The sequence below is a fragment of the Vicugna pacos genome, chromosome 10, assembly GCF_048564905.1.
Source record: "Vicugna pacos chromosome 10, VicPac4, whole genome shotgun sequence".
NCBI lineage: Eukaryota > Metazoa > Chordata > Mammalia > Artiodactyla > Camelidae > Vicugna > Vicugna pacos.
In genome coordinates this window covers 69,537,260-69,551,944 of record NC_132996.1, presented here as the reverse complement: position 1 = coordinate 69,551,944, position 14,685 = coordinate 69,537,260, and the positions used below count along the sequence as shown (strand labels likewise).

Below are 14,685 nucleotides of genomic sequence, written 5' to 3'. Positions count from 1 at the left end.
ACTCCACCCCTTGCGGCGAAGCTTAGCCCCAGTCGGCGGAGCCCCGCCCTTTCCCAGGAGGTCACGCCCCTTATTTGGCCACGCCCCGAGCCCTTAGAAACCCGCCCACCACTCTGTCTGGAACTCTCGCCCAACTTCGCCAGCTCAGGGACTCTCCCGCAGTCTACAAGAGCCCTTCCCCAATTCGGGCTACCCAGACCCCACCCTCATTTCAGGGGACTCCCGGGTTCTCGAGACCCTGGCGCCCCCTCTCCCACCGCAGTCTAGGGCCTTTGCACTGAGTGGGAGGACCTTTCCCCACCTTAGGCCGGGACTCTCCACCTCCTGCCCGAGACCCCGCCTCCCAAACGAGGGTAGCCTTGGAAATTAGAGGAGGAGAAAGGCAGGGTCGGGAAGGAGAGACCCAAGGAAAATTCAAGAGGAGGCGAGAAAGGGGTGTACGTCAACAGGAAGGCAGAGAAAGCGGCTGCGTTTGACTCGAGTCCCAAACCTGTCTTCCAGCCCAGCTCTACTACTTTCTCGCTGGACGACCTCCGGCCGACTTGGGCCCCCAGGTGTCCAGGAACGCCTCCCTCCCTCCCTGCAGCATGCACACATCACCCGAGATGCCACAAAGGGGATGGAGACTTTGGGTGTTTGCAGTCCCCTCCCGGGCCTGGGCTTGCAAGAGATCTCGTCTAACAGTCTGTGCCAGGTGCTAAGGGCTGTGCTTTGAGCAAAATAAACCCTTTAATTCCCGGGAAACAAGCACTATAAGCACCCACTTTACATTTATGTTCTTTTTTTTTTTATTCCACATATGAGCGATCTCGTATGGTATTTTTCTTTTTCTGGCTTATTTCATTTAGAATGACATTCTCCAGGAACATCCATGTTGCTGCAAATGGCATTATGTTGTCGGTTTTTATGGCTGAATAGTATTCCATTGTATAAATATACCGCATCTTCTTTATCCAGTCATTTGCTGATGGACATTTAGGCTGTTTCCATGTCTTGGCTATTGTAAATAGTGCTGCTTTGAACATTGGGGTGCAGGTGTCTTTTCGAAGTAGGGTTCCTTCTGGATATATGCCCAGGAGCAAATCACCCACTTCACAAATGAGAAAAAAAGATTTAGGAACCTTACTTGGTCATGATTATTTTCCTAGAAAGGGGCCAAGAGTGGATCTCAGCTATGTGACTCCAAAGTCTGGACTCCTACCTTGTTATTATGACTCAGGATTATGGGATGGCGCTCAGAGATGCAGAGCAGGAGAGACCCAGAGATGCATCAGATCAGATCCCTATAGCTCAGTATCTCTTGGTCTGTTTGGAACTAAAACCAAGAGCTGAGGGAAGCCCAGAGGATGGACCTTTAATCCGAGTCTTTAGAGTGCATGTTTTATTGAGGAAATCAAGGAAGGCTGCACACAGGAGGCAGCCTTTGCCCCCAGTCAAGAAGGATAAGTGAAAGTTTGCCCAGACATTCCTGAAAGGGAGCATGCATCCCTTCCCTCTCCCTAGCTTGTTGCTTGTGAAGCTCCCAGTCTCCGAGACTCCTCCTGGGCCCACCACATCCACACATGCCACTAACTCCCCCACCTAAAAATAGTCCAGGGTATCAACTGTTTTGCCAACTGTTCTGGGGCCCCAGCAGCCAGATGAAACAAGAAAGCAGCTGGCAGCACACCCTTTTGGGGCAGAAGCACTCATTGATATAAAAGAGAAACTCCCCGAGAGGCCACCACCCAGCACCTAGCAGGCTGGACTGCTGGGCTGCCGGCAGCAGGTCATACAAACCCTGCTCTACAGGATAGCTTCCAGCCACAAATGTGTACAGTATGCCCACCTCCATACCAGCCACAAAAACACAGGGATAGGGACAGACTCACTCCCCTTTGCACTCCAGCACATTGCCTGCCAGAGCAGGCCCTCTGTGAATATGCACTGAATTATGAGACTCCTCAGTTTACAGAGAAGGAAACAAAGGCTGGGGGTGGGGGGCTGCCAGGTCACACAGCCAGGTGAGTATGGAGCTGAGGTTTGACCAGGGCCCCAGTGCTACCACCTGACACTAGAATGCAGGAAGGACTAAGAGAGGTTCCAAGGATTTGTCCCAGGAGGCAGAGGTTTCTCCTGTTGTAGAGAACTGGGCTCAGAGCTGCATGGTGGACACAGCCAGACCACGAGGGACCTCTGGGAGTGAGGGATGGGCCTCATTCCAGCATTGCATTGTCCAGGTCAGGTAGAAGAAGGGTGAATTGCAATACCAACAGAGACACGGATTCTCAAGTCCCAGCCTTGGCTTCTGGCTCTAAGTCTGGTGCTCTGTCCCAAGAACTCCAGCTTCTTAATAATACTCACTTTCCATATTTATAAAATGGGAATAATAATAGTACCTACTGGTAGTGGGATAAAAATTTGCACCATTGTTTTGAAATCTTTTTGTTCAGCCCCTCCCTTCTCTCTTCAGTCTAGGGCTTGAACTTATTGTGTTAAAAAAGAGAGAGAGAAAGAGAAAGTGGAAGGAGGGTACAATCAGTGGTAGAGTGTATGCTTAGCATTCATGAGAACTTGGGTTCAGTCCCCAGTACCTCCATTTAAATAAATAAATAAACCTAATCTCCTCCCCCTAAAAAAACTCCCAAACAAAAAAAGACAAAGAAAGAAACAAAATATACAGCCTCTATGTCTTCAATTCTTGGGTTCAAGTGCCCAAAGACAGGGGCTGGCATAAACAGTTTGGAAGAATATTTGTGTATCTAATTGAGGAAGGATGTTGAAAAAGCAAAACAAACAAAATGGCAACAAACTCTTTCTGGGCTAAAAGATTTGGAGAAGAGAGAAGGAAGAGCTAAGATGCTGGGCTCTGCATGTGAGGCCTTGTTGTAGGTTGGAGGGTGGGACTGGTGGGAAGAGATAGACCCCTCAGGTACATTTAGAGATCCAAACCCTGCTCCTTCATAGCCCAAATTTGATTGGATCATTTGTAGAGCAATTTATGTCCCAGGACATTGTTGAAAACAATAGAGAACTCAGCTGGAAATGAGAGGAGTTTTAACAGCTGAGTGTGGTCAGGGAAAGAATCAGTCAAAGGAAGAGCTGTCCAAACCACTGTCATCCCAGGTGACTGCAGGTGGGCGTGCTCAGGGCTGCAGTCCCTGAAGACCGATGACAGCGGCTTTAAACTCAGGCTGTGGGAAGGGGGATGGACTTCACTAAAATAATCCAGCCAGTTACTAAACAGCAAATAACAATAACGGGGGAGGGTATAGCTCAGTGGTAGAGTACATGCCTAGCATGCATGAGGGCCTGGGTTCAATCCCCAGTACCTCCCTTAAAAAATTAAGTAAATAAACCTAATTATCTCCCCCAACAACAAAAAAGTTTAATGACAACAACAATGACAAGCCCTGGGGCCGGGAGTGGAGTGGGGAGAGGTGTGGACAAGTGCCAAGTCGCCACAGTTTATTATCTAAAATCTTCAGCTTCTGACAAAAAATTGTAATTCATGCAAAGAAAGAGGAAAAGATGACCCATAGACTAGGGGGGGAAAAAGGCAGGTGTTGTCAGGATGTGGGGAAATCAGCACTCTCACACACTGATGGTAGATAGTAAAATGGTGTAGCCACTTAGGAAAGCAGTCCAGCAGCACCTCCAACAGTTAAATGTAGTTACCACGTGACCCAGCAATTCTATTCTTAGGGATAGATAGACCCAAGAGAAATGAAAACATGTCCACACAAAAACTTGTACGCACATGTTTATGGCAGTGTTATTAAAATAGCCAAAATGTGGACAAGCCAAGTGTTCATCAATTGTTGAATGGATCAACAAAGGATAGCATATCTCTATAATGGAATATTATTCAGTTATAAAAAAGAACAATGTTCTGATATATGCTACAACCTTAAAAACATTATTCTAAGTGAAAGGAGTCAGTCACAAAAGACCACAAATTGTATGATTCCATTTATAAGAAATATCAGAATAAGAAAATCTATAGACACAGAAAGTGGCTTTGAGTTTACTTAGGGAGGGATGGCTGGAATGAGGGGTGATAGCTAGAGTATGCGTTTCTTTTTGAGGTAATAAAAATGTTCCAAAATCAAGTGGGGGATGGTTACATATATCTGCGAGTACACTAAAAACCACTAAACTGTACAATTTAAATGGGTAAATTGTATGATATGTGAATTGTCTCAACATAGCTTTTATAAAAAGAAAACAATATAGCACTGAGCAAGCAAAGCCAAGCAGCAGAATTCATATTCTATAAGTCCATTGATATAAATACCCGAAATAGCCCAAATTAAGCTATAGCAGTCCAGGATGCTCACTTAGGTGGTAAAACTGAGAAAGGCAAGAAAGTTAATAGCACAAAATTCCAACCGGCTGGTTTTACCCGGGAAGGCTTACAGAGGGAATCTCCAAGGTGCTGTCCAGGGTGCTGCTTGGTTTCTTGACTGAGTGCCCCTCACTACTTACTCACGGGGTGCTTCTTTTATAATGTTTGTTAAGCTGTACATTTATGTTGTATGAGCTTTTGGTTTGTTTATTATACTTTACAGTAAAAATGTTTAAAGTAAGATTAATTGGTTCAATCACACCCTCACATTTGAATGGGTAAAGAGTTGTTCCAGGTGAAAGGAGGCTGGTGAGGCTGTGAGAGCCATGACCAGAGTGAAGAGGGGGCAGAACCCGAGGCACTGAGGAAATCAGTGAAAGCAGGTGCATAGAGAGACTCAAAAACCATGGGAGGGGCTAGGAAGGGCCCCTAGAGCTTCAAATATTGATAGCCTTCTAATTTATTCTTTTATTTACCTACTGACCAACAATGTTATTAAGTATCTGCCTTCGGTCATTCCAGTGAACTGACTTTTCCCTAATCCCCAGTGCAGCATCCCCAGCAATCATGTTTAATTCTGTGATGTCATCCCATGGCCACAGCTAAAGGGAGTAAAGGTGACAACCTGACAAGACTGGGCCAATCTCATTCTGTCTGCTAGGAATTTGGAATGGAGATTCAGAGATAGCCTTCTTCTGCTTCACCCTTGATGGGTACTTGACCAAGTCTCAAGAGACAATGGGAGATAACTGAGCTAATTGCTTTGCCACTGGATACAAGAACTGCCACTGGCATCCTAGGTCATGAAAATTATCCCTTCTTACCACTTGGCCTCTATTTGGACATTTCCATAGTTATCATGGATGTTACTTTCAAACCCCATTCCTGGCACCAAGTTCTGTGTTATTTATGGGTTGTATAAGGATTTTAAAAGAGAGAGAGAGATTCCACAATTAGATGAAAGAGGGTATTACAGAATCCTAGTGTATTTTTTGGCTGTCTATAATCTGAAACCTTTTATTGTGTCTCTGTGTGCATGTAATCCCAATTTGATGAGACAGAGACCATTTCCAATTATAAAAGTTGAAAATGCCAGGTACTCCCTTTCTCAACATCTCTTGCATCTCAGGTGCAGACATATGCCTTGAATTCTTCCAATCAGAGGCATCTGCTTCATACTAAATCAGAGGCTATTTCCTAAAGAAGCAAATGTGGTGAAGACAGTGGCTATGTCCAATTTCAGAAGTAGCAGTGAAAGTAGTTCCAACTGCAGAATCTGCAGTCCTCTGCCAGTGGTGCCAATGGTGACGATGCTGGATCTATGCCCAGTGGGAGGCAGTGATATATTCTTAGGACCCGTTCTGTGGCATGATTTTGGGTGTGTTCCCACTTGCCTAGCTACTGCACCTAATTGCCTGGGCAGCCTAGAGATTCTGTGAGTTACTCAGTATCCATCATAAATCCTCTTTCTGCTTAGATTGTCCAGAATCGGTTTCTGGGCTTGAAATTAAGAATCCTGACTGACACCCTTAGAAACCTGAACACAGTCCTTCCTGAGGAGTGGCAATAGATGGCCAGAAGCTGGATGGAGTCGTCTCTCCCCATTTCTTGTCTCTTTCTCTCTGTGTATTGACATCACTCTTCCCTCCCTATAGACCAACATACTTGGCCTGAGATAGGAAGTGGCTGCCCCACATCTCCCAAGTTTTGATATCTTCTCATTTCAAGAAGCTAGTCCAGAATGAGAACAGAATTTCTAACCTTTAATGAAAAATTGCAAGTGGAGGAACTTTGGCCCAACTTGGCCAGTCAACTACAGATAGGCAGGATCATGTTATACAAAAATGGTTGCTGGGTTTCAATCCCCTGGATTGGGAGTGCATTTTCAGAGAGTGGGGAATATCTAGGTCATGGATTGGACCCAAAGGTGTCCACTACAGAAAGCAGTTAAATGCAGTGAAGTGGTGGGGAGAGGGTCAAAGGGCCAGGAGAGTGTAAGGCTGGAAAGTTAGTTCAACCTAAGATCTAGCAACCCTAAGGAGGCAAACTGAAAAATTAGAATTTTACTTTCTGAATGCTGGGGGACTACTGAGAGGCTTCTGATAATGTGTTACATATTCGAGGTAGGAAATTTTTAATGTACAGAAAAATTTAAATAAGAAAAAAATTATTCTCAAATGTACTGCCCACAATCACTGTTACCATTTGGGTGCATTTCCCTTCCAGTCTTTCTTCTACGTGTATACACACACACACATAATTGTAATTACACTCTATACGAAGACTGACCCTACTTTAGATGCCAATCAAAAGTCCAGATTGTCACCTGTGCTTCTGACCAACCGACTGACAAGTGATAAATCAGATGTTCCCACAACCCTTCCTTGGGTTCCATCATTTGCTAAAATGGCTCACAGAACTCAGGAGAACAATTTACTTATACAACTACCAGTTAATTACAAAGACTATTTCAAAGGGTACAAATGGAAGATGGAAGAGACTGCACAGGGCAAAGTATGTGATGGAGCATGGAGCCTCAGATATGCCACCCTCCCAGCAGCTCCACGTGTTCCCCTATCAGGAGGTTCTCAGAACCCAGTCCTTTTGGGGTTTTACAGAGGCTTCATTAAGTAGGCATGATTGATTAAATCCTTGGCCATCAATAATTAAGTCAACTATTTATCCCTTTGCCCCTCCCCAGAGGTCAGAGGTTGGGGAATGGGTCTGAAATTTCCAATCCTCTAGTCACGTGGTGGTCTCCCTGGCATCCAAGGGTTACCTAGGGAAACTCACCTCATTAATATAAAGTTACTAGTTGTTAAAAGGGGCTTGTTATGAATAACAAAAGACTCTCCCTTCACCTTTATGTCTCTTATCACTTAGGAAATTCCAAGGATTTTAGGAACTCTTTGCCAGGAACAGGGACAAAGACCAAATACATGGGCCCTCTGAATTCAACCAATCTGGAGTTGAAAATATATATATATATTTTTTTTAATTCCAGAAAGCTCCAAAAAGCAAAACTTAAATTTGCTTCATGCCAGCAACTATTTGCATAATATTTACATTTTATTTACAACTATTTACATAGTATTTACATTGTATTAGAATCTCCTGGTCTTCCTCTTAACTGTGGCTGCTCCTTCTTGGTTTCCTTTGCTCACTCCCTCCTTTCCTCTTTTCACTTTTTAAATGCTGAGTTCTCTTTTCCTCCCTTCTCCCCACTGCGAGCAATCTCACTGCTGGCCCTGGTGTTAAGGACTATTAGTCTCTAGGCTACAGATGCCAGTGTTTCTGTCTGCTTCTCCCAGACTCTCTAGCTAGGTGTCACACAGACACCCCTAAGCTCAATTGATTGTCTTCTGCCTGAACCCACAGCTTCTGTGTCTCCAACACTAAAAATGAAAGGCCTAATTATTCATTGGCATGATTGTTCATGCCAGAATCATGGCATTACTTCTGATGCTGAAGGAGAATTAATAAAATGGCCACACTTAGGCTAACAGATTGCTTACTCTTATGCTTGCTCTTAAAATGGCCAACTAACCTGACTGACCAGTTGCTACTCACAGCTCTAGGCCCATCCCCTTGTTAAAATAAAGCTATTAATGTTACTGTTTCTACTTTTTTCCAGTAATCAAAAGTAATAATCATGCTTGGTTTCTGAGTCCTTCTCCAGGGAGAAGGTCATGATACTGTAACTTTACAAAATAGCCTAAGAAGACCACGCCTTGGGCTCTAATAAGATAAAGAGACTGAAAGACAACCACTAGCCTCTACAGAATTGGTCACCTGGAGACACCATGATGCCACCCTGAGTCTTATGACAAGAAAATAATTCTGTTGATTGTTATTGATGTTTTATTGTTTAAGCTATGGCTATTAATCACCCTGCCCCATCCCCAAGATGGGTTCACAGTTTTTAAGGCACTAGCCTGCTGTGAGTTCTCTTCGCCTGGCAAAGCAATGAAGCTGTCTCTTTTTTTCTAAGCTCCAAGACCCTGTCTCTGACTTAATTTGGCTTGTCAGGGATGGGGGCTGATCTTTCGACAGCAATGCCCTTGTCCCCATTCTTCCACAAATTACCCATCAAGCACCTGCCATGCCCATCTGCTTTCTGATACCTTCACTTAGGAAGGATTTATTTTTTCATTTGTAAATACAGGCTAGATGATATGGGGCACCCAGAGAGAAATCCTACAGCTTGGCTTTCTCTGGGCCAGGCCCTCTTCTATAGGCTTTATCTGAATTAACCAACATCCTGGGAGGTAGGTACTATAATTAACCCCATGTTACTAGTGAGGAAACCAGAAGCACAGGGAAGTTAATTACCGTGCCCTAGGTTTTATAGTTAGTAAATCAAAGAGCCTGCTTAGTTCCAGAGTTTTGATAAGGCTAATGAGGCTGCATGTTGTAAAGAACATGACTGACTTCAGAGTTAGGAACAGTCACATTCAATTAGTGGGAATCCAACACGAATTTCATAATAAAAAATCTATGTGTCTCACAGTTTACAGTGTGGTTTTACATGTATTATCCCATTTCATCAGATTGGCAATATAGAGTCATGGTAAATGGCACAAGGTCTAGAATCAGGTAATCCCAATACTCTTCCCCAGCTCTGTCACAAATAGGGTAGGTGTTTGGGGGCCTCTTTTTGTGCTTCAATTTTTCTTTTGTAAAAGGGGAATAATAAAATTTACCTCATGCTATTGTGAGAATTAAATGAGATGATTCCTTTAAAGTGTTTAGCATAGTACCTGGCATGTAGCAAGTGTTCAAAAAAAATTAAATGAAATTATAAGATGCTGGCTTATTTTATTGGACACAGAAGATGTGTTAAATACATTCTGGGCCTCTTAAGTCTCATGACAGCTCTGCGAAGGTTTTGTCCTTATTGTATAGTGAATAGCACATGCTGACTAGGTGTCAGGTATTGTTCTAAAGCACTTTGCTAACTTGCAAGAATCCCAAGTGGGAGGTGCTACATATTATAACCCCTATTGTACAGGGGAAGAAACTGAGTGGAAGTTAAATAACTTGATCAAGTTCACAGCCAGTAAAAGAAGCAACCAAGCAATTTGTTCCCAAAGTCCGTACCCTTAACCTTATTCCCTTTTAACGACAGAGGAGGAAAACAGGCTCAGAAAGTGAAAATTCCCACTCCTAAGAAGGAGCTCTAGGCTGTTTTCAAACCCAGGAATTACCAACATGTCCAGCAGATGGCGCCCCAGGGCATAGCAATTGGTGGGATTTGCATAAGCGATCAAAACTATCATACCCACAATGAAGTGCGGGCATTAAGGCCCCCGCTTCCAGTTTAGCTGTCTGAGGCACTGCCTGTTTGCGCTCCAGGAGGAATGTGTTTATCCGAGCCATTCGGGTCTTTCCCCAATCTTAAGATGGCAAGTTAGAAGTTTTACCCACTTCATCTCGCTCTCCTTGTCTTACTCGTTGGAGAGCAGAAGTCTGAAACAACGCTGCAATTTGTTGGCTTCACCTGCCCTAGCCTAACGTGAGGACCCTTCAACTTTGACCCAAGGTGGCGGCGCCCGGAGCCGTCGCTCTTCCTGCCGACCTGACATGAACTAAGGCCAAGAACCCCGCATCATGTCGAAGCTAAGCCGGGCCACTCGGGCGCTCAGGAAGCCGGAGGCCGGCGGCGTGATCCGGACCATCGTGCGGGCAGGCCAGGCCATGCCCGGGCCCCCGCTGGGTCCCGTCCTCGGTCAGGTGCAGCCGCGGCAGGAACCGGGAGTGGGAGGAGCCCGAGGGAGCTAGAACGCTGGTGGAGGGTGCGGGCTGGAGCCAGGGAGGCCTCGATTTCAAAACGCGGCTCTAAGACGCACACGCTTTATGTCCCTGGGTTAGTTACACAGCCTCTTCGAGGCTCAGCTTCCTCAGTCCTTTGTCAACGGGCTGTTGTGAGGATAGAGAGGTATGAACCATACAAATCACCTGGTGCGTAAAATGGTAGTTAAATCCAAGTAAAAAGGATGGGAACGTACGGAAGTGAAGCCAGAGGAGGTAACGGACGGAGCCTCCTGAGTGGTAGAAAGCCGTCCCTTCCTCCCCACGCTAACCCCTGTGCCTCCCTCACAGCGAGGCGTTTCCATCAACCAGTTCTGTAAGGAGTTCAACGAGAAGACAAAGGACATCAAAGAAGGCATTCCTTTGCCTATCAAGATTTTTGTGAAGGTGCGGAGTTGGGACTCTGATCCCCAGTTTCCTTCTCATTCCTTCAGTTCTTTCCAGGTCATGGAGCGAGGTGGTCACCTGGGGTTGCTACTCTGCTCCAGACTTGGAGCAAGCCTCTTTTTGTTACCGGGTCCCGCTTTCCCCATTTATAAAGTAGAGACTAAACCACATTTTTCCTGAGTCCACCCTGCCATATTGCAGATTTTTCCTTTGCCCCTCCAGCTTACTGGGGCTTCCAGAACAGAGATGGCCTGGAATAGAGGTGACAGGGATGTTTGTTGCAGATTTATTTTTCCTGTGGCTTTGTGGTCAGTTCAAGGAGCACTATAGGAAGATAAGGGAAGGGTAGGGGACAGGAAGTTAGAAATTCCCTGGGCTGAGGCAGCAGGGCTTGGGAGAAGCAGGAAGAAATATTCTCGTATTTCTTTTTTTCGTTAAGCCTGACAGGACGTTTGAAATCAAAATTGGCCAGCCCACTGTTTCCTACTTCCTGAAGGCAGCTGCTGGGATTGAGAAGGGGGCACGGAACACAGGTAAGGGACAGGGTGGGCATCTGGGATTCTGGGGGCTCTGGAGGGAAGCAGTGACATCTGAAGAACTACTTGTTTCTTCCTCCCAGGGAAAGAGGTGGCAGGCCTGGTGACATTGAAGCACGTGTATGAGATCGCCCGCGTCAAAGCTCAGGATGACGCCTTCGCCCTACAGGACGCGCCCCTGTCCTCTGTTGTTCGCTCCATCATTGGCTCTGCCCGCTCCCTGGGCATTCGTGTGGTGAAGGAGTGAGTGTCTGGGAGTGGTACAGCATGAGAGGAGGGCCTGGAAAGTTCTTGACTCTGGGAAAAGGCTGAGGGCCCACTGAATAGGAGAGTTAGCTTCTGAGTCAAAGGACCTTAGATTCTTGGGAGTAGGAGGCTTGTTCATTCATTTGGAATATAAATTACCCAGTATATATTGGACATTTTTCTGGACATTGGATGCAGGCAGGAAGGAGGTAGCCATGCTTGGCCTAGCTTCTGTGGAGCTCACAGTCCAGAGATGGAGGCAGGTCCATTATACTGCTGGGTGAAAAAAGGTGAAGGAGTGAAGCAAAGAAGTTCAATGTGGTCTGGGTGTCAGACCAGAGTTAGAGTGGGAAATAGGAGGCAGTGAGGAAACAGGAACCAGTTAGTTCTCAAATTCAGACCTGATCCTGAGGCCAATAGGGGGCCCCCTCATGCACTTCAAATAACATCAGGAATTATTTCTTTGAAGTGAGATTTTGGGCGAGAGAGCATCTAGCCCAGACAATGGCAGGGGCAGCACTCAACCCTTCGCTGGCCTCTTGTTGCTGGCGTCCTGCCCCCAGCAAAGGCTGACGGTTGTTTCCTGAGAGGAGTGGGGTTAAGCATGAAACAGGGATGGACTTGACTTTGCTTAGATCTTCACTTTTACCAGGGAGACAGAGGTGAGTAAATCTGATCCCTGCCCTGAGGGAGACATACATGCACCACTTGATGACTTCTTGATACAAAGTGTCTTGGAGCACAGAGGAAGGGCTGATTCATTTGGGCTGAGCTACAGCTGAGGGCTCAAAGGATGAGTAGGGCTTTAAGAAGGGAATGAAAGGCAGAGGTGATGGTGGAGTGGCATTCCTGGCAGAGGAAACAGATGAGCAAAGGTATGGAGGCTGGGAAATCCAGGAGGGGAGAACAGGGTCTGAGATAGTGACATGGGCACTTGTGAGCTCCCCACCAGTGACTGACCCCTTACTTACTGTCCGTTTTTTCTGTACCTGCAGCCTCAGTTCAGAAGAGCTGGCAACTTTCCAGAAGGAGCGAGCCCTATTTCTGGCTGCTCAGAAAGAGGCAGACTTGGCAGCCCAGGCAGAAGCTGCCAAGAAGTGACCCCTGCGCCCCCAGTTCCAGGATTTTGAAGGGAGCACCTCAGGATGGGGCCAGTTGGGAAGGCTGTGCCAAAGGGGAGGAAGGGAGGTCACACCACCCTGATTATTATTTTTCTGACTTTTAATTATGTATTTTTTATGTGTATGGCTGTTTAAGGGATCAAGTCTGAATAAACATCTTTTGTCATCCACTCTCCATTTCTGCCTTGGGACCCCAGGGAAAGGGACTAGTACTGACAGTAGCCACCAGGGACAGACATTAGCTGCCCTGGGAAGCAGGAGTCTTCACACTGTTTCTCAGATGTACAATCTGAGGCTCATCCAAGCAGAGCGACTTGCACAGGGTCTGAATTGGCAGAGACTGGAGTAGAACCCTGGACTTCCAATTCAAAATCCTGTCTTTCCCCCCTTTCAAGGGGTGAGGGAATGGTCAGGGTGGATGTGGGCCTGGGTATACAGGAGCAGCAGATGTTTCTGCTTCTATCAGAAATACCTCTTATCTCTTGGGGATTTGCCATTCTCAACAGAAACAGACCCCTTTGGGGACTTCAGGTCACAGCCCCAATCAGGGTTACTACATGGAGTGCCATGGATCCCAAGGGCTACTTCAGGCTCTTTTATTAAGCTGAACCTGGCTCTGGGTCAGGTGTTAGCTGAACATGAAGTATTGGGGGTTTATGGCTACAAACTGGCAGAAGCAGCAAAGCTTCAGTAGATTCCTGCCCACAGTGGGAGAAGTCCTTGGGAAGTCCCTGGCCTTTTGTTTTCCCATAATTTGTCGTATCAAGGACCCTTCTCCTCTCAGAGAAGAGAGGAGGAGTCGGGAGAAATGGGGTTCACATTTATCAAGCACTTGTTACATGCTTGGCACTTTGTTTTACACTGAGAAGGTCTGGAAAGCACAGAACAACTCCTACAAGAAAATAAAAGCCTCAAGAGGTCCCTCCGCCCCGATGAGACTCCTGCCGATACTTTGCTGTGTATCTTGTCTATTTCTTTTCCCTTGTGCATTTATATATAATGCTTTAAAAAAATTAATTTGGGTCATACTCTAGGTATTGTTGTATTCTACTTTTACTTTTAACTTGGTAATTTAAAACATTTTTTCAAAATTATCTTCCTAAAACAATTTTTAATGACTCTTAGTATTCTGTCTTATGGGTAGGCTATTATTTATTTAACCAAGTCCTCAACTGTTGAGTATTTTGTTGTTTGCATTAAAAAGTGAAAAATACATACAACCCTGTGATGACCATCATTTGGTCCTCTGCTTCAGGGTCTCCCAAAGCTGCAATCAGTGTTAGCTGGGGCTGTGGTCTCATACCAGGTTTGACAGGGGAAGGATCTGTTTTCAAACTCACGTGGTTGATGTCAGCATTTAGTTCTTCTGAGCAGTCAGACTGAGGGTCTCAGTTTCTCACCGGTTGTAGTCAGAGGCCACCCTCAGCTCCATTCTGCCTGGCTGTCTCGGGCAAGTTACTTGACTACTCTGTGCGTTAGACCCCTCATCTATAAGACAGAGAAAATGATGCTTATCTCAAAAGGCTGCAGAAATCAGAGCATATGTGGTCAATTAATTTATGACAAAGGAGCCAAGAATATACAATGGGGAAAGGACAGTCCCTTCAATAAGTGGTGTTGGGAAAAGTGGACAGCCACATGCAAAAGAATGAAACTGAAGCACTGTCTTACAACAGACAAAAATATTAACTCAAAATAGATTAAAGATTGAATGTAAGACCTGAAACCATAAAATTCCTAGAAGAAAACAGACTCCTCTTTTTTTTTGTCTCTTTTTTTCTATGAAGGTTGCTCTATTTTGTGCTTTAAAAAATCTCTTTAGCTTTATTTACACATTTCTTGGAGGGGATAATTTGGTTTACTTATTTATCTATTTTTGAAGGAGATACTAGGGATTGAACCCAGGACCTTGTGCATGCTAGGCAGGCACTCTACCACTTGAGCTATACCCTCTCTGTGAAAACAGACTTCTCTTGACATTGGCCTTGGCAATGAGTTTTTTTATCTGACCCCAAAAGCAAAGGCAACAAAAGCAAAAATAAGTGAGTGGACAAGTGGGACTGCATCAAATTAAAAAACTTCTACAACCTCAAAAAAAAACCAACAGAAATTGACGCAACATTGTAAACTGAGTATACCTCAATTTAAAAAAAAAAAAAAGATGCACAGCAAAGGAAACCATCAACAAAACGAAAAGGTAGCTGCTGAATAGGAGAAAAAAACTTTCAAATCATATATCTGATAAAGGGTTAATATC

General features: G+C 45.2%; 1 protein-coding gene across 1 annotated transcript; it reads left to right on the top strand.

The window, feature by feature from the left end:
• Positions 1-9,704: 9,704 nt before the first annotated feature.
• MRPL11 (mitochondrial ribosomal protein L11) lies at positions 9,705-12,598 on the top strand. The gene is made up of 5 exons (XM_006210663.4): positions 9,705-10,060; positions 10,430-10,525; positions 10,965-11,058; positions 11,145-11,304; positions 12,303-12,598. Exons 1-5 carry the CDS (start codon positions 9,938-9,940, stop codon positions 12,406-12,408), a joined length of 579 nt encoding a protein of 192 aa, XP_006210725.1. The 5' UTR covers positions 9,705-9,937; the 3' UTR covers positions 12,409-12,598.
• Positions 12,599-14,685: the final 2,087 nt, after the last annotated feature.